The 24,444-nt window shown below is 43.5% G+C and overlaps 1 protein-coding gene across 1 annotated transcript in view; it reads right to left on the reverse strand.

Moving 5' to 3' along the window:
- Nucleotides 1–19,683: 19,683 nt before the first annotated feature.
- LHFPL4 (LHFPL tetraspan subfamily member 4) overlaps nt 19,684–24,444 on the reverse strand; it is a 32,210-nt gene continuing 27,449 nt past the window's right edge. The window contains exon 3 of the mRNA XM_043588027.1: nt 19,684–23,450. Within this exon, the coding sequence (XP_043443962.1) occupies nt 23,350–23,450 (101 nt within the window). The 3' untranslated portion in view covers nt 19,684–23,349. The remainder of the gene's footprint in view (nt 23,451–24,444) is intronic.

Raw genomic sequence — 24,444 nt, forward strand, 5'->3', positions numbered from 1 at the left:
ATGTGCTCTTGGTGGAGTTGTTTTGCACATAATGGACTAGGAATGTGGATTGATCTTCTACACCCTTTTTTTAAAAAATGTTTATTTATTTATTTTTTAGAGAGCACAAGCAGAGTAGGGGCAGAGAGAGGAAACAGAGAATCCCAAGCAGTCTCAATGCCATCAGCTCAGAGCCTTATGCGGGGCTCAAACCCACCAACCTGAGCCAAAATCAAGAGTCAGAGGCTTCGCCAACTAAGACACCCAGGTGCCCCTCCTTTTATGATTAAAGTCAGGCCATCATCAAGGCCATTCAGCAACAGCAAAGCTAAACATTGTGGACTGGGTTGAGCCAGACTGGAGTTCTTGACCTTGGCCTCATTCATTCAGCAGCTATTTATTGGCCCTCTTCTTTCCCATTCAAAAATAATACCAGGCATTGTTTTTGTTGGTGGGTTTATGCTGGTTAAATGGGGGATGGGGATAGGCAAATACAGTCATGGAGCTTCTATTCTAGAGCAGGGTGAGAACTAAACTAGTCCGTAATTTCAAATAGTCATTACCACGTTATTATTTCATAGCAGATATGTAACTGAGGAGGTTGAGGTGCCATTCCAGATTGGTTGGTATGGAAAGGTCTCTGAGTTTACATTTAAGCTGAGACCTCAGATGTTAAGGAGGCAGTCCTGTGTCAATATGAATAGAGATCATTCCAAGGGAATTAGAACAGCAGGTGCAAAGCCTCTGAGGTGGAATAGACTTGATATAGTGAATGACCAGGACAGGGATAGTGGGTAGCAAATATCCAGGAAGATAGGGGATTGGATCATAAAGAGAAGAGTCAGCAAATGTGTTTTCTGTAAAGGGCCAGATAGTAAATATTTAGGCTTTGCAAAGCATGTGGTTTCTGTCAGAATAATTCAACTCTGTGTTACAATATAAAAACAGCAATAGGCCATGCTTGGGTGTACTCCAATAAAATTATTTTCACAGAAACATATAGCATGTCAGATTTGGCCTATAGGCTGTGTAATTTGCTGGTTCCTGATAAAGAGCCTTGTGGTTTTAAAAAATGTGGGTTGTTTTTTATTTTTTATTTTTTTAATGTTTATTTTTGAGAAAGAGACAGAATGTGAGTGGGTTAGGGGCAGAGAGAGAGGGAGACACAGAATCCAAAGCAGGTTCCAGGCTCCAAGCTGTCAGCACAGAGCCTAACGCGGGACTCGAACCCACGGACTGTGAGATCATAGCCTGAGCTGAAGTCGGGCACTCAACTGACTGAGACACCCAGGCGCCCCAAGAATGTGGATTTTAAATACAGTGAGAAAGTCATTGCAGGATTGACATAGTGACATATTGACATAAAGTGACGTATTTTAGTTTATGATTTGTTGCTTGGTTTTTAAAAGTTATTCTGATTGTTTTGAATTTGGGAAAGATGAATAAAAACCAAGAAACCAGTTCAGAATTTATAGCAATTATTTAGGTAAGCAGCAGTACAATGGTGGCTTACATTAAGATGGTAATAAATGAGGATAAGGTAGAGTAGTTAGAATAGGTTTTACAAGTAAATAGCAGTGCTTGCTGATGGTTTCATGTGGCAGTATTTTGCCCTAACATTTGTTTGACAAGATATTTACAGAAGGCTCTGATAGATTGCATTTTGCAAATAAGCACTGGAAGGATTCACAGATAGGGGAGATGCTCTCCATTTCTTTAAGGAACTTAGAAAGTAACCAGTTGGAGGGGCGCCTGGGTGACTCAGTCAGTTAAGCATGCATCTCTGGATTTCGGCTCAGGTCATGATCTCACAACGTGTGAGATTGAGCCCTACGTTGGGCTCTGGGCTGACAGCTCAGAGCCTTGGGATTCTTTCTCCTTCTCTCTGCCCCTCCCCGGCTCATGCTCTCTCTCTCTTGTAAAATAAAAAATAACTTTAAAGGTTTTTAAAAGAAAATAACCAGTTGGAGACATAATAAAAATTATTTTCTTCTTAGAAGACCCTCTTTAAATGTCCTTTGGAATACCTAGTTAACTTCCCACCAGCCACAGCCAAATTCTGCCTGGAGTCAGTAGATGCCTGGTCCTTGTTAAAAAACATTTTCATATGCAGTGCCTTTTTTGTCTTATAATTCTGTGATAAAAGCAAGCCAGATGCTTTCTAAAACATACTTTAAAGATGAGAAATTGAGGCCTAGTGCAGTGTTTCAGCTGTACTGAAGAGCTTCGGATAATGAATAAGCCCATATGATTTTTGTCAGAATTGGAAGGTTTTATTCTTAGTTTACTAAACATGTACTGTGTGCTAGGCTACAGAAGTACAAGGAATATGAAGGTGAATAAGGCAGCCAACTACCTATATTATCAAGTACTTACTCTGTATTACTAGGTATTATGCTTTTGATACAGTATTAAAATAGGAAGCTGAAGGGGCGCCTGGGTGGCGCAGTCGGTTAAGCGCCCGACTTCAACCAGGTCACGATCTCGTGGTCCGTGAGTTCGAGCCCCGCATCAGGCTCTGGGCTGATGGCTCAGAGCTTGGAGCCTGTTTCCGATTCTGTGTCTCCCTCTCTCTCTGCCCCTCCCCCGTTCATGCTCTGTCTCTCTCTGTCCCAAAAATAAAAATAAAAACGTTGAAAAAAAAATTAAAAAAAAAAATAGGAAGCTGAACAGTACTATAGAAATAAGCTACTGCAACTGTCCTCCTTATTATATATGACTTTGCAGTTTACCAGGCTCTTCTGTTCATGTCATTCTATCTCATTCATGCTTAACAATGCGTAAGGTAGGTATTACTCCCATTTTACAGGGTTTTTTGAATGAATTTCAGAGGATACAACTTGTCCAAGATTTCTCTCTCCTAAATGGTAGGCTAAAGCAGATAGCCATGGAAATTTTGCAGTTTTCACAGGAAACAAATAGAGACAACTAGAGAGTCTATGAAACGGACTAGAAATAATCACTTAACTAGCTGAAAGTATATTATACCTTTTCCTATGTTAAAAACAGTAGTCTGGCCTTTTTGGCATCAGTTTGATGGTGCAGAGTTCTGTTTAACAAAGGTCACCCTACCCTGAAGGAATAAAATGCACAATTGTCCATTTGGAGTAGGCCATTTGCTTTGAAACTACACTGATTATCAATTCATCGAACAGCTGGGACAGCCTTCATAACTTGCTGTGAAGCTCAAGAGAGAGAAAGTTATTTGCCAAGGTTTTTGGTGTTTTGTTTAATGAATTAAGTAATTTTTAAAAGTTTGTTAATTTTTGAGAAAGTGTAGGGGAGAGGCAGAGAGGGGGAGAGAGAATCCCAAACAGGCTCCACGCTGTCCATGTAGAGCCCGACGAAGGGCACAAAACCTGAGATCGTGACCCGAGCCGAAATCAAGAGTCTGTGCTTAACCAACAGAGCCACCCAGGTGCCCCACCAAGATTCTTAATATACTCTGTGTTAAAGATTGATAAAGAGGGTAGCTGGGAGAAAAGCATAGTTTTTGAAGGAGATGATGTTTCCTATAACTTCTACCTGCTCCTATATTCAAAACTTAACCTGGCAAGGATTCTGAAATAGTAGTATTGAATATTTCTCAAATTCCCCATAAAAGCACACAGAGCAGTCATGATAGCAAAAACAAAACGTTGGGCAACTTAAAAATAGACTGGCTGGCTCAGTCCGTGAAGCATGTGAATCTGAATCTTGGGGTCATGAGGTCACCTCCACATTGAGCATAGAGCTTACTTAAAAAAAAAAAAAAAAAACCCTTGGGCAACTTCACAAAAAAATTAGGTGTCCCTGTGAGCCTTGAAACAAAAGGTGGGTAGAAATAAACCGCCAGTGGCCACAATGCCTGCATGGTGTCCCCTTCTGTTTCATTGGAAACAATGGAGCATCTGATGCGGGCTGGAGCTGTTCAAGAAAATTCATATCAACAGAGTACCCAGGACAAAGGTGTGTACTGGAAGGGAACTCTTGATACAGTCCAAATCAAGCAGGACAATTAAAATAGAGGTGTGGGGGGTGGGGGAGGAGATCATCTTAAAGGATGTGTTTGGAATAAGAGTGAAACTAGGATTCTCCCATTAAATCCAGGATATATTTATTTTCCTTCAGGGAACAATGTAATGGTTATTAAATAACTTCCTTTGAGGGGTGCCTGGGTGGTTCAGTTGGCTGAATGGCTGACTTCAGCTCAGGTTATGGTCTCTTGGTTTGTGGGTTCAAGCCTTGTGTTGGGCTCTGTGCTGACAGCTCAGAGCATGGAGCCTGCTTTGGATTCTGTGTCTCCCTCTTTGCCCCTCCCCTCCTTGTTCTCTCTCTCTCTCTCTCTCTCTCTCTCTCTCTCTCTCTCTCTCAAAAACAAACATTAGGGGAAAAAAGTTAAATAACTTTCTTTGGTCTTTAACTCCTGAAATAAACAACTGGTCATAAAGTTCTAAGCATGTTCAGTGCTAAATTTAAACAGCTCTTGTTTGCACAGTCCACACTTTAATATTTACGGACAAATTAAAGACTCATAAACCACGCTTCCCCTCTAAAAATGCAGAAAAACTAACTCATGTAAATATGGTAACAAAATGGATCAAAGCCAAGTCCCAGTTATGAGAAAGTAAAGAGCAGAATAATATTCCCATGAACAATAGAAGCCTACTAAACACATGTAAATAATTTTTTAGAAGTGAGAAATACCTCCCAAAAAGAGGACTTTCTCAGCTTGGTAAAGAACAACTACAAGAATCCTTCACCTAACATTGTACCTAGTGGCGAGAAACTAGAAGCTTTCCCATTAAGGTTGAGAATAGGGATGGGTAGGGAATTTAAAACAAAAAGGTGTGACTCAGTTGGTTAAGCTTTCAACTCTTGATTTCGGCTCAGGTCATGGTCTCCTGCAGAGTTTGAACCCTGCATCAGACTTTGTGCTGACAATGCAGACCCTGCTTGGGATTCTCTCTCTCCCCCTCTCTGCCCCTCTCCCACTTGGTCTGTCTCTCCCAAAATGAATAATAAAAAAAATTTTTTTTAATAAATATTTTTAAAAAGGAATAAGGTAAGGAAAGGAGGAAGTCAACTCTTGTAAAACATTGTACTGGAAATCATAGATAATGCAATAGAACAAGAAAATAAAATAAAAGGCACACGGATTGGGAAGGAAGAATTTCACAGATGACATAATTGTAGCAATCTGAAAGAATTAACAAAACCTCATAGGACTACTGAGCATTTATAGCAAGGTTGCAGAATATAAGATTAATATACAAATGTCACTTGCTTTCCTGTACACCACTAACAATTGGAATTTGAAAACTAAAACATTTACATTAGCACCAATAAAAGTGAAATAGGTATAAGTCTTAACAAAATATGTACAAGACTTCTATGGAGAGAACTGCAAAACCAGTGACAGAAATCAAAGGAAAACTAAACAGATATCGCATGGTCGTGGAAAGGAGGAGTCCATATTAAAATGTCCATTCTTAACTGGTCTATAGATTCAGAATCCCAGCAAGTTATTTTGTGGATATCAACAAATAGGCAAAGGACCCAGAATAGCCAACACAATATTGAACAGAAGAACAAAGAAGAGTAACACTACCTGACTTCAAGACTTAAAGCTACAACAATCAAGATTGTGGTATTGGAGGGGTGCTTGGGTGGCTCAGTCAGTTAAGTGTCTGACTCTTGATTCTAGCTCAGGGCATGATCTGTCAGTTCATGAGATTGAGCCCCAAGTCAGGTTCTGTGCTGATAGCATGGGGCCTGCTGAGATTCTCTCCCTCTCTCTTCATCTCTCTCTCTGCCCCTCCCCTGCTCACATGTTCTCTCTCATGCTCTCAAAATAAACTAAAAAAAAAAAAAAAAAGTATTGGAATAAGAATAGGCAAATAGACTACAGTACCCAGAAATAGACAAAGGTAGTCAACTGATACTTGACAAATGAGCACAGGCAATACAGTGAAGAAAAGATAGTCTTTTCAACAAAGGTGTTATAACAACTGGATATCCACAAAAATTAACTCAAAATGGATTATAGCCTAAATGTAAAAATGAAAACTATTAAACAGCTGGAAGGTAACATAGGAGAAAGTCCAGAAAACTTTGGGCTTGGCAATGGCATTTTAGATAAAAACCCCAAAGCCTCCATCCATTAACGAAATAATTGGTAAGCTGGACTTGATTAAAGTTGACTTCTGCTATGCAACAGGCATTGTCAAGAGAAGGGGAAGACAAACCAGACTGGAAGAAAATATTTGCTAAAGACACATCTGATAAGACTGTTAATCAAAAATATACAAAGAACTCTTAAAATGAAACAATAAGAAAACAAACTAAAGCAATCTACAAATTCAGTGGTGTCCTTATCAAAATTCCAATGGCATGTTTCCCTGAAATGAATAATCTTGAAACTTAAATGGAGACACAAAGAGCCTGAACAGCCAAAGCAATCTTGAGAAGAACAAAGATGAGACCTAATGCTTTCTGATTTCAAACTATACTGCAAAGTTATAGTAATCAAAACAGTATGGTACTGGCATCAAAACAGACATGTAGATCAGTAGAACAGAATAGAGAGCCCAGAAATAAACCCACACATACAGGGTCAATGTATTTACAACAGAGTACCCAAAAATATACAATGGGGAAGACAGTGTCTTCAATAAATGATATTGGGAAAACTGGACAGTCACATGTAAAAGAATAAAATTGGACCACTATCTTACACCATACACAAAAAATGAACTTTAAATGGATTAAAGACTTGAATGTAAGACCTGAAACCATAAAATTGGAAGAAAACATAGGCAGTGAGCTCTTGACATCAGTCTTGGCTGTGAGGTTTTTTTTTGTTTTTTTTTTTAATTTTTTTTTTCAACGTTTATTTATTTTTGGGACAGAGAGAGACAGAGCATGAACGGGGGAGGGGCAGAGAGAGAGGGAGACACAGAATCGGAAACTGGCTCCAGGCTCCGAGCCATCAGCCCAGAGCCTGACGTGGGGCTCGAATTCCCGGACCGCGAGATCGTGACCTGGCTGAAGTCGGACGCTTAACCGACTGCGCCACCCAGGCGCCCCGGCTGTGAGTTTTTGAATATGACACCAAAGCAAAGGCAACAAAAGGGAAAATAAACAAGTGAGACTACCTCAAACTAAAAAGTTTGTGCATAGCAAGGGAAACTGTCAACGAAATGAGAAGGCAACCTATGGAATAGGAGGAAATGTTTGCAAATCACATACCTGATAAGGGATTAATATCCAAAATCTAAAAAGAACTCACACAATTTACTAACTCAAACATTTAAAGATAGAGAATCAGAATAGACATTTTTCCAAAGAAAAAATAAGGGTGGACAACAGGTATGTGAAAAGGTGCTCAACATCACTAATCAGGTAAGTGCAAATCAAAACCACAGTAAGATGTCATTTCAGGGCACCTGGGTGGCTCAGTTGGTTAAGCGTCCTACTCTTGATTTAATTTCAGATCATGTTTTCACAGTTTGTCAGTTTGAGCCCCACATCAGGCCCTGTGCTGACAGCCTGCAGCCTGCTTGGGATTCTCTCTTCTGCTCTCTCTGCACCTCCCCTGCTCGCACACTCTTTCAAAATCAACTTTAAAAAATTTTTAAAAGATTTCATCTCACACCTATTAGGATGTCTTCCCCTCCCACTCCCCCACCCCCAGTTTGGAAGCCAGTTGAATTTCTGATGGAATTTCCTTACAATAGGGTGGCCAGGCCCTTCCATGCTGCCCAGGGCTCCAGGGGTAGGAGCAGAAACAACAGTTTAAGGCTGAGGCTGCTGCTGTGTCCTGGATGCAACAACAACCTGTTATGTTAATCAAGGAAACAAAAAACCCTCTAAACTCTATGGCAAATGGCTATTCTTAAAAAGACAAGAAGTAAACAGTGTTGGTAAGGATATGGAGAAAAGGGAACCTTTATACACTATTGGTGGAAATGTAAACTGGTACAGCCAATGTGGGGAACAGTATGGAGATTCTTCAAAAAATTAAAAATTGAACTATATGATCCACCATTCCACTTCTGGGTATTTACCCAAAGGAAGTGAAAAAACTAACTTAAATGTGTGCACCAAGTACTCGTAGCATTATTGACAGTAGCCAAGATGTGGAAGCAACGTAAATGTCCATTCATGCATGGATGGATGAAGACTCTGTGTGTGTGTGAATATCATTCAGCCATAAAGAATGAAATGTGTTGGCTCAGTTGGTTAAGCGTCTGACTCTTGATTTTGGCTCAGGTCATGATTTTGTTGTCCATGAGATTGAGCCCCACATCGGGCTCTGCACTGACAGCATGGAGCCTGCTTGGGATATTCTCTCTCTCTCTGCCTCTCTCTCCGTCACATGCCTGCGCATGCACATGCACACATACGTGCTCACCCAAAACTTAAAATTATAAAAAAAAAATTTTTTTTAAGTTGCCATTAAAAAAAGAAAGAATGAAATCTTGCTATTTGTGACAACATGGATGGACCTGGAGGGCATGTTGCTACATCAATTAAAGTCAGAGAAAGACAAATACCATGTAATCTCATTTATATGTGGACTCTTAAAAAAAAAGAAACTAAAGTCATGAATACAGAGAACAGATTGGTGGTTGCAAGGGAATGATGAAAGGTTAAATAGGTGAAAGTGATCAAAAGGTCAAATATGCAGTTATAAAAAATATACATCCTATAGGTGTTGTGTATAGCATGGTGACTATATAATTAATATTGTGTATATTCACATGTTCCTGAAGGAGTAGGTCTTCAATGTCCTCATCACAAAAGTTTGTTGTAACTGGCGATGGATGTTAACTAGACATTGTGATCATTTTACAGTGAGTTGCCTGTTGAACAATGTGAGATTGAACTTTGCAGGCCTACTTCTATGTGGATTTTTTTCAGTAAACATTGGAAAAATGTTTGGAGATTTGCAGCAATTTGAAACAAATTACAGACAAACCACATAGGTAGAAATACCAGGGGGATAGTTAGGTATTATTGTCAGAATACACTATATAACCTATAAAATATGCTTTTATTGACTGTTCATGTTGTTGGTATGGCTTCTGTGCTCAACAGTAGGCTATTACTAGTTAAGTTTTGGGAAGTCAGAAGTTACACATGGATTTCAAGCTATGCAAGGGTCAACTATATATACATACATTTAACTCTTATGTTCTACACCTGACTGTAACTAATGTTATATGTTAAATCTCAATTTTAAAAATCAACAATAAGACTTAACAGGAAGAATGTAACATCAGACATACATAGCCTTCATGTTTTAGGTCCAGCCAACACTGTTAGCCTTATTTCCTCTATTTAAACCTTTTATGTCTAGCAATATAACTATAATTTCGTTAAGATCAGGATTTCACTCTGTTTATTCTCCACAGGGCTAGCATACAAAATGTGCTTTAATTCTTTTTTTTTTTTTTTTTTTTTTTAACATTTATTTATCCTTGGGACAGAGACAGAGCATGAACGGGCAGGGGCAGAGAGAGAGGGAGACACAGAATCAGAAACAGGCTCCAGGCTCCAAGCCATCAGCCCAGAGCCCGACGCGGGGCTCGAACCCACGGACCGCGAGATCGTGACCTGGCTGAAGTCGGACGCCCAACCGACTGCGCCACCCAGGCGCCCCGTGTGCTTTAATTCTTTAAGAAATTGACAGAAGGGACATGAGGAAAGGAGAGAGAAAAACTTTTTTGGAAAAATTAATGTGGATTTAACTAATTTTCTAGAAGATCCAACAAAGTTGAGGATTTTAATAAGGAGTTAATATCCAAAATACGTAAGGAGCTCATACAACTCAAGAGCCAACAAACAGTAACATATAAGTGATATCATATGTTATTTGTCTTTCTCTATCTTATTTCACTTAGCACAATACCCTCAAGTTTCATGTATATTGTTGCAAATGGCAATATTTCTTTTTTTTTTTTTTAAGTACAAGGAAATTTTCTGCCTAAAGGACCTTATAAAACAGAAATGGTAGTGAGGAGAAGAAGTAGTGTTTAGTTTACTCATAAAAGATTTAACATATTATTCAGGCACATTGGTTTTTAAAGGCTCTACTTAATGTGTGCATGCATTTTAAGGTCCATTGTTACTGATACCCACAAGTAGGTATAAAGCCTTTTAGAGCTCTTAAATAAAGCTTTATTTGTAGTTATCTGCAGATTGCTTCCCTCTCATATCCTTGGCAAAGAAAAAAAGAACCTGATTAAAAAATGGGCCAAAGATCTGAACAGAATAGACGCTTCATGTACAGATGGCAAATAAGTATGTGAAAAGATGCTCAACATCATATGTCATTAGGGAATGACACGTTAAAACAATAATGAGATGTCTCTAGTTACCTATTAGAATGGCCAAAATCCAAAACACTGACAACACCAAATGCTGATGGGGATACAAAGTGATAAATACCTTCATTCATTGCTCGTGGGAATGCAAAATGGTACAACTACTTTTGGAAGATATTTTGGCAGTTTCTTACAAACTAAACATACTCTTTTTTTAATGTTTATTTACTTAGCACAAGCAGGAGAGGGGCAGAGAAAGAGGGAGACACAGAATCCAAAGCAGACTCCAGGCTCTGAGCTGTCAGCATAGAGCCCAGTGGGGGGCTCAAACTCAAAAGCTGTGAAATCATGACCTGAGCTGAAGTTAGATGCTTAACTGACTGAGACACCCAGGCACCCCAAAATAAATGTACTCTTAACTATACAATCCAGCAGTCACACACCTTGGTATTTACCCAAAGAAGTTAAAAACTTATGTCCACACAAAAACCTGCACATGGATGTTTACAGCAGCTTTATTGATAATTGCCAAAATTTGGAAGCAACCAAAACGTACCTCAGTAGGTGAATATCTGGATAAATAAACTGATGTATCCAGAAATTTGAATATTATTCAGCACTAATGACATGAGCTGTTAAAACCATGAAAAAAAAAACATGGAAGAACTTTTAATGTATATTACTAATGGTGAAAGAAACTAGTTTGAATAAGCTACATAGTGTATGATTCTAATCCTCTGACATCCTAGAAAATACATAAGTATGGAGACAGTTAAAGATCAGGGGTTGTAGGGAGGGAGGAATAAGTGGGTGGGATACAGGATTTTTAGCATGGTGAAATTATTTTCTATGATACTGCAGCAGTAGAGATCTGCCATTACACATTTGTCCAAACCCACAGAATGTATAACACTAAGAGTGAACCCTAATGTAAACTGTGGGCTTTGGGTGATAATGATGTGTCATTATAGATCCATCAATTGTGACAAATGTACTGTTCTCATGGGGGATGTTGAGAAGGTGGGAGGATATGCATGTGTAAGTGGTGGGGGGAAATGTGACAATCACTATACCTTCTCAGTTTTGCTACGAACCTAAAACTGCAAAAGAAGTTTTATTTAAAAGGTGACAAGTATAGAAGACAGGTCAAAAAAGACACAACATGTGTATAATAGGAGTTCCCAAAGACAAATAAGGAAACAGAACAAATACCAAAAGTTATAATTTAAGAAAACTTTCCTGAAATATTTTAAACTACCAATTGAAAGAGGATACTGCATATCTGGAACCCAAAATGACCAATATCAAGACATCCTAGTAAAACTGTTGGAGTTTAAAGAAAAGGAAAAAATTTGGGGTATCCAGGCTTCCCAGAAAGTTACTTAAATGGGAAGAAAATTTAGCTATATCATTATATCAGGGTTTTTTTCACAGCAACACTTTATTGACGAAAAAAGATGAAATATTTAAAATACTCAGACTGTTAGGGCTCCTGAATGGCTCAGTTGGTTAAGCATCTGACTTCTAATCAGGTCATGATCTCCCGATTCATAAGTTTGACCCCGCATCAGGCTCTCTCTGCTGTCAGGGCAGAGCCCGTCAGCATGGAGCCCACTTCAGATCTCTGACTCCCTCTTTCTCCGTCCCTCCCCTGCTTTCTCTCTCTCTCTCTCTTTCTCTCTCTCTCTCTCTCTCTCTCTCTCGCTCAAAAATAAATATTTAGGGGCGCCTGGGTAGCTCAATCAGTTAAGCATCCGGCTCTTGATTTCAGCTCAGGTCATTATTTCATTGTTCATGGGTTCAAGACTCAGGTGACCTCTGTGCTGGCCGTGCAGAACCTGCTTGGGTTTTTCTCCCTCCCTTTCTCTCATTCTCTCTCTCTCTCTCTCTCTCTCTCTCTCTCTCTCTCTCTCTCAAAAATAAGTAAATAAACTTTAAAAAGTTAAAGAAAATAATAAATATTAAAATAAAAGACTCAGACAGTGATAGTTAAGCATCTCTTGATTTCAGCTTAGATCCTAACCTCATGGTTTTGAGTTTGAGTCCCGTGTCAGGCTCTGTGCTGACAGCATGGAGCCTACTTGGGATTCTACCCATCCCCAAGTCAATAAATAAATAAATAAAATAAATAATAGGGATGCCTGGGTAGCTCAGTTGGTTGATCATCTGACTCTTGATTTTAGTTCAGGTCACAATCTCACAGTTCTTGGGTTTGAGCTATATTGGACTCTGCACTGACATCGCAGAGCCTGCTTGGAGTTCTCTCTCCATTCTCTTTGCCCCTCCCCTGCTTGATTGCTCTCTCTCTAAAAATAAACATTTTTAAAAAGTTTTTTAGGGGCACCTGGGTGGCTTAGTTGGTTGGGCGACTGACTTTGGCTCAGGTCATGATCTCACAGTTTTTGAGTTCGAGCCCTGCATCGGGCTCCATGCTGACAGCTCAGAGCCTGGAACCAATTTCAGATTCTGTGTCTCCCCCTCTCTCTGCCTCTCCCCTGCTCACACTCTGTGTCTCTCTGTCTCTCGATAATAAATGAACATTAAAAAATTTTTAAGTTTTTTAAAAATAATAAAATATTCAGACTGAGCCAAGTGTTTCATACCAACCAAACTGACTTTCAAGTATATGACAGCAGCAACCTATCCTCATTGTGCAAGAACTTGGACATTTTTCATTTTTGTTAGCTCTTAAGAATCTATTAAAGGGGCACCTGGGTGGCTCAGTCGGTTAAGCATCCAACTTCAGCTCAGGTCATGATCTCACGGTTTGTGAGCCCCACATCGGGCTCTGTGCTGACAGCCTGGAGCCTGCTTCAGATTCTGTGTCTCCTTTTCTTTGCCTCTCCCTCTCTCTCACTCTGTCTCTGTCTCTCGAGCGTAAATAAACATTAAAAAATTTTTTTAAATCTATTAAAAACTGGGGCGCATGGGTGGCTCAATCAGTTAAGCATCCAACTTCAGCTCAGGTCATGATGTTGCGGTTGGTGGGTTTGAGCCCTGCATCAGGCTCTGTGCTGACAGCTCAGAGCCTGGAGCCTGCGTCGGATTCTGTCTCCTTTCTGTATCTGCCCCCATCCCACTTGCACTCTGTCTCTCTCTCTCTCTCAAAAATAAACATTAAAAAAAAAAAAAGGAGAAGAATCTATTAAAAACTGAGCTTCAGGGGCACCTGGGTGTCTCAGTCGGTTGAGCATTCCAACTCCTGGTTTCAGCTCAGGTCATGATCCCAGGGCTGTGGGATCGAGCTCCACATCAGCTCTGTGCTGAGTGTGGAGCCTGCTTGGGATTCTCTCTCTCTCTCTCTCTCTCTCTCTCTCTCTCTCTCTCTCTCTCTCCTTCTCCCCAACTTGTGCTCTCTCTCTCTAAAATATTTTTGTTTAATTAGGAAAAAAAAGAAAAACCTTCAGAGAAACTGTCTTGAGAAACATCAACAGAAAATCTGGTAGTGAGTTAATTATATACAGTTAGCTATATGTAGAACTAAGAGTAAATGAGGGATGTAAAGAGAGGTTGTACTATAAAATAGTTTATGTGGGGCTCCTGGCGGACTCAAGTCAGTGGAGCATGTGACTTGATCTCAGGGTTATAGTTTGAGCACCATGTTTGGTGTAGAGATTACTTAAAATCTTTAAAAATAAATTATTTATGTGACCTAGGCAAGATTGATATAGTACAACTAAGAAATATAAGCTGAAAAGAGTATATTTTTAGTGATCATATTGGTGGCAGTGTATCTGAAGCCTTTAATGTGGGACAAAGCAAATGAATCCAATGTCTTTGACAGGATTCTCAATATAGAAAGGGAAAGGAATTATAGTTCGATGTTAAACCAAAGCCTTTCATGTATCAGTATCAACTCATGAGGATTTTATCACGGATGGATAGATGGATGGGTGGTTGGATGGAGGGAGGGCAGGATGGATGGATGGACGGACAGAGAGATATAAACAGATCTGATAGATGGATCCTATATACATACAAGTTTTGTGTGTCCCTTTCTTAGCTCTATCAACAGGAAAAGCTTGGAAATAGGGCTTCTTGGAGAAATGGCTGACTTTGATCTAAGGAAGGAAATGTACAAGATCAGTCTAGAACATCTTGTCATGCCTGAGAGGAAGGATACCATCAAAGATAGTTAGGGTTAGGTTTAAAAGATTCTCTTTAAAGAGGCCTCTGCTGACCAGTGATGGGACATTTTAACCATTAATGAGGCTAAGAAATGTAATGGAACAAAAATACACCATATATGTTTAAATTCATGAGTTCATAATAGTACCAAAACATAATAATTGTTCATCTCTGGAAGATGTTAGGGAACAAACTCTATTTTTGAAAACTTAAATAAAGGGGAACATCAGTATTTTCCTTGTCTTTCCTACATACATTGTGTGACTGGCCAAGTAGGTTGTAAATACGGGTGTTTCTAGAAGTGTTTCCACAAATACCTGAAGACAGAATGATAGAATTGGAACATCACTGTTTTGTAACTTCTAATGACACAAAAACAGTTGGACATTATGTATCTGATGATGAAAAAAACCCAAAAACTATGAAGCATTTATTAAAATGCAACACACACACCCCTGAATCTGAATAAGCATCTAGATCTAAATACCAATTTGCTGTAAATATAGAGAACAGAGAAATTTGCTCAACTACACCCCAAGCTTGAAGCCAGCAAAATTCCATCTGTGGAACACTGCATAACAAATTTCGTCAACAAATTACAAGGAGGGATAAAAAGAAATTAGGTGGGAAAAGACATAAAAATAAAGTCAAAGCTAAACTATTTTGTTTAAAGTTATTCACTTGGGTGAAAAACATTATAAATAAAAGTTGGGAACTGATTACCATAAAAGTCAAGGTGGTGGTTACTCTGAGAGAAGGAAGGGGATCGTGATTATGGGCAAGTGAAAGATTTCTGGGGTGTATAGCAAGAATCTGTCACTTTAGTAATAGGGTATTTTATAATATTCCATCTACCTGTACATTTGTTTTATGCTGCAACATGTTTAACAAAACAAAAACCAGAGTCTTACCTAGAGCTTCTAAATAGGCAAACGACCCTGCCACTAACCAGCCTGTGATCTTTTGAGCCCAGGGCCTATGTGTGATTTATTTCTGTATTTCCAGAGCCTAGCAGTACCTGACCAGAGCAGACATTCAATTAATGTTTTTGTTGAATGCGTAAATGAATTTGAAGAAGCCTCCAGGCCACTCAGGTTGGATTTCTGTACCTGCTTTGGCACCTAAAGGAGCCTTCCAGCACCTCCAGATCTGTTCAGGTGCCAGCAGCTGGCATTACCAGTCCTTTTGCTGTGCCTAAGTGGATTTGAAAGGGATTTCAAACTGGAGCTCCATTTGAAGCTTTGAGTCTCGTGAGTTCTACCAACTTCATGCTTTTGTTACCCTTAGTCATTTCCCAAACCAAGAGTCCTCTGTGTCATCTGGTTCTTGGTGCTCTTGACCCTTACAATGTGGTTCTTTCTCTGTTCTATCCTTCTCTCCCAACTTTTCTGTTGTGCTCTCTGGACACCTCTTTGAGAGACAAATTTTTTATGTGATATGGAAATATGGTTCTCTCCTTAGGACACCACCTCCTTTGCAGCTCTTTTAAGTGGAGGCTCCTCGGGTGCCTGGGTGGCTCAGTTGGTTAAGTGTTCGACTTCAGCTAGGTCATGATTTCATAGCTCACAAGTTAGAGCCCCACATCGGGCTCTGTGCTAACAGCTCAGAGCCTGGAGCCTGCTTCAGTTTCTGTGGTCTCCCTCTCTCTCTGCCCCCACCCCCACTTGTGCGCTCTCTCTCTCTCTCTCTCAAAAATAAATAAAAACATTTTAAAAACTTTTTAATAAGTGGAGACTCCTCTTTCTCACATCTTCTTGCCTGAAGGTTCTCTCCAAATGTTCCCAAATACATCTTGTCCTTCAGGTAAAAATTCTTGCTCCACTGATGCACACAACACCTGGTTATTGTGCTTGGAGTTTCTTTCTATTTTAGCCTTCACCACTCCCTTTGGTTCTTGGACAGACAACTTTGGCTCATCTGCACCCCAATTTCTGCCACTATTCCCACCATTTGGGTAGACCTCCTACCCAGTGCCTCACATCTCAAAGCTGTCTTTAAGAATTAGAATATTCAGGTCAAGCACCCAGGTTTCTAACCACAATTTCCTCTCCTTCCAGCTCTTTCACATAAACTTTAGTCCCTTATTTTCTCCGTCTATCTGTCCCATCACAGGCTGTCTTTCTGTAAGCAACCTGGATCTCATGGTAGGAGTGAAACACTCTTTTAGGACACTCTGCTTATCTGGCACCTACCTACCAATCTACAGTCAGCCTTCTCTGTGCCTGCCCTCCTGTTGGTTGATGTCCCCATAAATTCATGGTCATCCATCAGTTTTGTGGTCCTTTGACAGCTCCTGTAGAAACTGTTCCAAACTTTCACCACTTCTTCAACCCCACTGCTCATTCCCTCCTCTCAGTGGACAGTCTTGCCTCCTGCTTCATTGAGAAAATGGATACTATCAGGCAAGAGCTCCCTCAATCTTGTACTTCCCTCTACCCCAAAAAAGGCTTTCTTGCCTCTTCTCAGTCGTTCTCTCTTTACCGTTAAACTCTTACTGGCCATGGGGCACGTGGGTGGCTTAGTCTTAAGTGACCAGCTCTTGATTTCAGCTCAGGTCATGATCTCACAGTTCATGAGTACAATCCCCACATCAGGCTCTATGCTGACAGTGTGAAGCCTGCGTGGGATTCTCTCTCTTTGCCCCTCCCCTGTTCTCTCTCTCTCCCCCTCTCTCTCCAAGTAAACTTAAAAAAACAAACAAACAAACAACCTCTTACTGGCCATGATCTAGGAACATTCAGAACTGTTTCATATAAAGAAAGATTCCACATCCTGAAATTCAACAATGGTGTCCTTGCTTCCAAATCCAGTAGGCACATTTTTCAGTCCCTAATTCTGAACTTCTTGGCTCCAGTTGACCTTTCCCTTGAACTTGAAATCCTTGGTTTCCATAACACACTTTCATGATCTTCCTCACAGCTCTGATTCTTCCTTTGTTCTCTCCTTTTGGACATCCATTCCTCTGACCTTTATGTGTTGGTGTTTTCCAGCATTCACTTCATAGCCCTGTGCTCTTCACACAACACAATCGCCCTGAGCAAAGGCATCTCTGCTTTACATTTCAACCATTATCTGTATGCTCATGCTTCTGGCCCAGATCTGTCTCTTGAGCTCCCAAATCCATCCCAGTCAACTGACTATTGGACAACTCCACTGTGATGTCCTGCATGCTTTTTTTTTTTTAATTTTCTTTTTCTATGTATTTGTTTAAGTAATCTCTACAACCAACATGGGTCTCGAACTTACAACCCTGAGATCAAGAGTCACACACTCTACCAACTGAGCCAACAAGGCACTCCCCACATGCTTATTAAGCTTAGCAAGTCTCTAACTGAATTGGTCATCTTGTTCTGGTGTTATACTGACAATTCTTTCTTGTCCCCCAAGCAAAAAATGTATCCATTATCCTTGGTGCCACTCTCTTACCCCACTGTCAATCAATGAGCTACCAAGTGTCTGTTCTACTTCCTAAATAGCAAAATTCTCACCTCTCAGCAGACTCACTGCCACCACCTTGTTCACCTTGTTTTAAGCCAGACTTTTTCTTTCTTTTTCTTTTCTTTTCTTTTTTTTTAAATTTTTTTTAACATTTATTTATTTTTGAGACAGAGAGAGACAGAGCATGAACGGGGGAGGGGCAGAGAGAGAGGGAGACACAGAATCTGAAGCAGGCTCCAGGCTCTGAGCCATCAACCTAGAGCCTGACGTGGGGCTCGAACTCACGGACCGCGAGATCGTGACCTGAGCCGAAGTCGGACGCTCAACTGACTGAGCCACCCAGGTGCCCCATTTCTTTTCTTTTTTTACTTAGAGAGGACACATGAGCAGGAGAGGGGCAGAGGAAAAGAGAGAGAGAGAGAGAGAGAGAGAGAGAGAGAGAGAGAGAGAGAGAGAATCCCAAGCAAGCTCCATCCTGTCAGTGTGGGGCCCAACACAGGCTCAGTCCCACAAACTGTGAGATCATGACCTGAGCTGAAATCAAGAATTGGACACTTAACTGACTGAGCCACCCAGGCACCCAGGCAAGATTTCTGATTTCCCTTTCATTAAAATTGTCTTCCTCTAACTTGGCTCCCTAACAGGGCAACCAGAGTGATCTTCCTGAAATGCAAAATTAATCATGCCCCTCTCTGGCTGAAATCCTCCCTGGTTCCCCATTGCTCTGAACCGGTCTCCAGACTAATCTCTGACCCTCCCTGCTTGCACTTTATAGTTCAGTATTGCCAACTGCTTTTAGTGCTCTGCACATACCATTCTGTTTCTTACCCAGCTCTTTCCTCAAGCTGCCTTCTCTCTCATGAATGGCTTTCCTGACCCTTGCCTGCCTAACTCCTATTCATCCTCCTGTGAAACGGTCTCCTGCTCTACCCACCCCACCAAATGCCATTTAAGGTGTCCCTACCCAGGGCACCCACAATACCCTGCACCTGCCACATTTTACATCATTTTTACATGTTCATCTCCCCAATCAGATTGACACTTAACATAGGGTCTCTTTTTTGTTCTTTAAGTGCTTAGACTATACTAAGTGCCCAAAATGTATTGAAGACTCAGTTTCCAAGGGCACAAATTATAATAAATGTAGCTGCCACATGGGACATGTTACAATGTGCCAGATGCTGTGAAGCAACTCACGTTCCCTCATTTGTTCCTTACAATCCCCTGAGATCACTGTCATCAATTCCATTTATGTAGTGGGGATTTAGAAAGAGGCAAAGGGACCCGTCCAGGGCACACAGGCAGAAAAGGGTGGAGTCATGTTTGCCCTCGTCAGAGTCCTAAGTCCAAAATCAAACCTATGCAGTCAACCAGCACTGTGTAGAGACTTCTAACTGCCTGCTCCATCTATGTCTCCTTTCTCCTTGGAAACAGAACCACAGTTTTATTTGGCGTGGCATGTGCCCATTAAAGGATTACATTTCAGCTAGGTACATCCCATCCTATGGGATTTCTAGAAGTCTCTGTCAAATGAAATGTGGCCAAATGACTAGAGCTCCAGCAGCCATATTGGGCCATGAGGTGTCCTTGAAACTGGAAGCCAGGATTGAAAATGGCAGCACAGAAAGGTAAGGAGCCTGGGTTCCTGATAATGCTACAGGCCATATTGGTCATGGTCTGGCTATCTCCAGACTTAATGTGAAAGGAAAATAAACTCTTGTTAAGCCACAGTGTAGCTCCATTAATATGCACCCAACTGGTACAAAGGGTAGAATCTCACCCGTCTTGATCCCCTGGGGGCCAACTCAGAGAAGAAGAAACCAGCATGGGTGATATAAAGTGTTTCTTTATTTGAACATCATTCCACCTGCACTGAAGCTCAAATCCAGCAGCAGCAGAAGGGGTCAGGACTGAAATAAATGTTACCAAACTGGACGATGAACAGCGAGGACACATTCAGACAGAACTTACTAATGGGGTGTAGACAACACCAAGCTATCCTAATGACACACAGCACAGGCCCCTGAGATCTGCTGGTCAGAGCTCTGGGAAGGACAATCCCCCTCATTCCCTTCTCAGGAAACTCCATGCCCACCCGAAGGCTAGCCCTCAGCCAGGCAGGGACCTGCGCAAGTTTCTTGTGCTGGGAAGGTCCCAGCTTCTCCGAAGAGAGGGTTCCCCTGTCTCAATCACACTGGAAGCTGGAGAAGGCTGACTTCCCTGTGCCCAAGCAGGAATCTCAAGAAGGCCAAGGAATTTCCCTATAGCCTTGTCTAAAAGTTCTCAGCTTGGCTAGTCCAGGCCTGAAAAGAATCAATCCTACCCATGGTCCTCAACCCCTCAGGAAAACCATGTTTTCCTGAGGAGGTACTGGTTCCCAAACAGGAAAGTTTTCTCATCCTAGAGATCCAGAAGGACTTGACCAACCAGTGCTCTCAACCACCTCCATGTTGTGGCTGCTTTGGCCTCTTCTGAAAGTCCCCAGACCACACAGCAAAGACAACCTATTAGTGCCAGACCCCTCTCATCCAGTCACAACTCGGGGAGGAGTGCCTCCATGGGCCACTCAAAGGCCAACTTCTTTAAAGAAGCAAGAGTCCCAGGGGCCACACTGAGGTGGGATCTCTGTATTCATCTCCTCCCAAAGGGAAAAGTCAATTTGCCTGCCTTGGCTGAGGGCAAACCACAAACCTCCCCGTGTCCAGGATGGCTTCCTTGCCCCCAGAGAGCCATCTGGGCCACAGGGTGATGGTACTTCAGCCTCACGTGGGGCCCCTGCCTGAAGCACTTTCCTCACTCTGCTCCCACGTGTGCTGAAGCCTGAGGGATGGGGCTATGGTTTGGTGCCCACTCCAGCCTCTTTCCCTTCCCTGTGTTCCCCTGACACTCCTTCACCTGCCCAACCCTGCTTTCCTAACCCCACCCACACTCCTAGGTGCATCTCTGGGTAGCCCGTTCCTCAGCAAGGTGGCAGCTGACTGGACGCATGGTGACTTGGAGGCACTCAGACCCCACCTCAAAGGGATTGACATCCCTCTTCCCTCCCACTAACCCACTCCAGTGATGCCCCTGCCCCAAAGAGGTGGGCAGTAGCCTCAGCCTCTGAGGGGCGGTTCTAACATCCCCCCCCTCCCACAACAGGGCTCCATTGCCACACTCCCCCAGCAGTCCCCTTGGGGGAACAGGAGCCCTGCACACAGTGCACACACAGCAGCCACTCCTGTTCCTCATTGTCCTGCCATTACCCTCCTCTCCTCCTCATGCCATCCCCCTGCACTCCAGTCTGCTGTCCACACCTCACCTCTCCATTTGCCTCCTTCCCTGTCCCTATTCCTTCTCCATTTTCCCGGCCACCTCCCCACTACCTCCAGGCTCTCTGCATCAGGGTCCCCTCTCCCCCACACTCTTCATCTCTCCTTTCCCCATTTCTCTGCCTCTCCACCCCTTCTCTCCCCTCTCTCATTCTGGCTCTCTCCCATCTCTCCCCCTTCCCAGATACTGGCTCCTGCCCATCCACCCTGTAGCCTGCCAACACTGGGCTTTGGTTTGGATCTTTAAGGAACTCACTTCTGCCCCCCACTGCCTCCCATGAGGCTCCCCAGACCCTCCCATTTAGCACAGGCCCCAGGTGTAGAGCCCCACACTGCAGGTAGAGCCTTGGGGGAGCAGGAGAGGGGAGCATGGGGCTGGAGCCAGAGCACCAGACGAAAGGTGTTTGCCCAGGATGGGGGAGTCGGTGGAGAGGGTGGAAGGTCAAGACTTGGTAAGTTCCAGGTTTCAGGAATCCTACCAGGACCCAGCATCTGACTCCAATTAGGGTCCAGATGGGGGTCTCAGGCAGAGGATTTCTAGGGTCTGTCTTGGAAACCCTCTCAGGTCCAAGTCCTATGGAAATGAACACAAGATTGGCAAATACATGGCACTCGCTGCTTTTCTCCCCTCCTTTGGTTGAGACCCGGATAGGAAGTGATGACAAGCTTCCCCACTGAACCTGCAGAGGCCTCATGCTCCTGCTACACAGTGGACCAGTACTTCCTCCCAGTACCTGAAGACAGTAGTAGGCACACTAGATGAAACCAACCTGCCACCTGAACTGGGAGCTGAAAGGGGCTGTCCATGCCCCAGGCCAGATGGCTCTACTGCCTGCCAGGTCCACCAGGCAACGAGGGGAGTTTAGAAACACCTGGAGTCTCCCTCACTTGCTCCCGGCAAAAGGGAAAGGAGATGCCCCCCATTAGGAGGGGAAGGAGAGAGAAGACTCCCCATCTGCCCCCCGCCACACATACTTACACACACACATACGCGCGTGCACACATACACTCACGCTGTCACACACATGCACGCGCGCACACATACACACACACACACACACACACACACACTCATGCCTCAGCTCCAAGCACTGCCCATTGGGCTGCAGGCCCTGGGCATACCGCAAGGCGAGAGGTGGGCAAGGGGAGGAAGTGGAGGTAGGGATAGGGTTACAAGGCCTGGGGATGGGGACAGGGGGTACCCTGTTCAGAGGTGACCTGCAAGTTCAAGTTATGCAGAAAAAGTATCAAAGAGGCAAGACAGTCTCTGCCCTTGGCAGATGCCTGGGCTGGGGGCATGAGAAGGGGCAGAGGGGTGATGTATCCCCTAATTCCCCAGTCTCGGGCCCCCCTCCCAAACCCCCAGCCCTGACAACAGGGCCAAGAAGTCTGTGCTGTACAAAACAGGCTGGGGTCAAGGGTCCAGTCACTGGTGAGACACCCAGCAGAGAGGAGGCTGGGCCAGCCCCAGGTTGAGCCCCTTCCAGCCCCAGCTGCCATGATCAGATGCCACCAAGACAGGAGTCTGAGCACCCCCTCCTACTGCCTCCAGAGCCTGTCTGTCCTCAGTCTCTGGGCTGCCCAGGTCCCCAGTCAGCTGTTGACAGGGAGGCCCTGTGCTTTCTCCCTCAGTGCAGCTCAGACTCCTTTGGGAGAGGTGAGAACAGGCTGGAGCGGGTGGCAGAGAGGCCCCAGGGAGGCTGGTGGCGCCTGGAGCTCTGTAATATGATGGAACCATCATCGGAGGAGAAAAAAATAGGAAAAAGTCCGGTCCACCCTAGGCCAGTGTCCTGAATAAGTTTCTGCAGGAGGCAGGGACCAGAGGAGGCAAGGATACAGCCAGGCAGCAGCCGTCCAGACTGAGGGGGCCTGGGGAACTGGAACCACGGCGTCTCTTCCCCTGGAAACTCTGCAGGGTCCCCAGGCCAGGCTAGGGAGGAAAGGAGAAGCCCAAGGGCCCGGGGCTCCAGCTCCCTTAGGTCAGTTGAGGGAAGAGCAGAATCAGGCCCTCCCCCACACTGCATCCCAGCCCCGATCTCTTCAAAGCCTGGAGCTACAGGCAGGTAGCAGATGATAAGTCAGTCCTCGATGGGGTCTTCCCCTGGAGCTTGAATGAAGGGATGAGAGGGCAGGCAACGGGAGAAGCTGAGGACAGGTCAATTCCTGGGCTGTGATCCTGGCCCTCAGGGTCCCTGTGAGTGAGCGACAGGACAGGGGAGGACTCCCCATCCGGAGACATCACCCCCTGGCCGCAACACAGAGCTTACTGTAGAGCCCACAAAATCTATGAGAGAGAGAGAGAGAGAGAGAGAGAGAGAATTGGAGAAAGTCAGAGACTGCCAGGGCATTGGGGCTCCCCTCGGCCACTTCTCAGGTGGGGTGGGCAAAGCTGGGCAGGGAAGTGACCTGCACAGGCTGTGAAATCCCAGCCAGGCCTCTGCCTAGCTGGATGATCTTGAGCCATTTGACCCCTCTGAGTCTCAATTTCCTCATCTATACAACGGTCATCATAGCCTCCTTCACAGGTGATTCTGAGGGGTGAAAAAGACATAAATAATTATAGCTAAGGGCTTTTTCACAATGTTTAGTGCCTAGTAAATGCTGGAAATGATAGCAATTTATTTTATTTTTTACTTTTGTCCCAGAGGTCTGGCTCAGAACTGAACTGGAGGGTTGGAGACCCACAGAGGTTGAGGGAAGGCAAACTGGGGCTCCTTCACATCATTCTTAGCACTGAGAATAGGGCATTTTGGGGAGGGAGGAGAGGACGCTGGCTGGGCCCATCTCACCCAATTGCACCCCCAGACCCCTTCTTCAGAAAGGCCGTGGCTCTTAGTCATGCACTTCTGGAAGCTGCCACCAGAGGGCAGGCCCTGACCTCACACCAAGAGCACAGAAACCACCAGGTGTCAGGGTCTCCAGGGACAGGAGGCTCACAGACAGGTTTTAGCAGCCCAGCAGCCCAGGAGGGCCCCTGAAAAGGAAGCAGGCAGCAGGGAAAAGTCTGGCCTTTGAATTTGGACCTGGGTTCAAATCCTGGCTGCACTGCTTCGGTGACCTTGGGCAAGTTAACTGCACCTCCCTGGGGACTCACCTTTCTCATTTGTAAAATGGTGGCCATGATGTCTGCTTGATGGGGAGTCTTGAGCAGTGACAGTTTTTTCTGAGTATTCATCAAGTGCCCCTTAACAGACATAATCTTTCTTCTTCACAAGACAGCCCTGTAAGGTGGTACTACTTCCACCACCCTCATTTTATGAAGTGCAGGAAACTAAGGC

The sequence above is a fragment of the Prionailurus bengalensis genome, chromosome A2, assembly GCF_016509475.1.
Source record: "Prionailurus bengalensis isolate Pbe53 chromosome A2, Fcat_Pben_1.1_paternal_pri, whole genome shotgun sequence".
NCBI classification, from domain to species: Eukaryota; Metazoa; Chordata; class Mammalia; order Carnivora; family Felidae; genus Prionailurus; species Prionailurus bengalensis.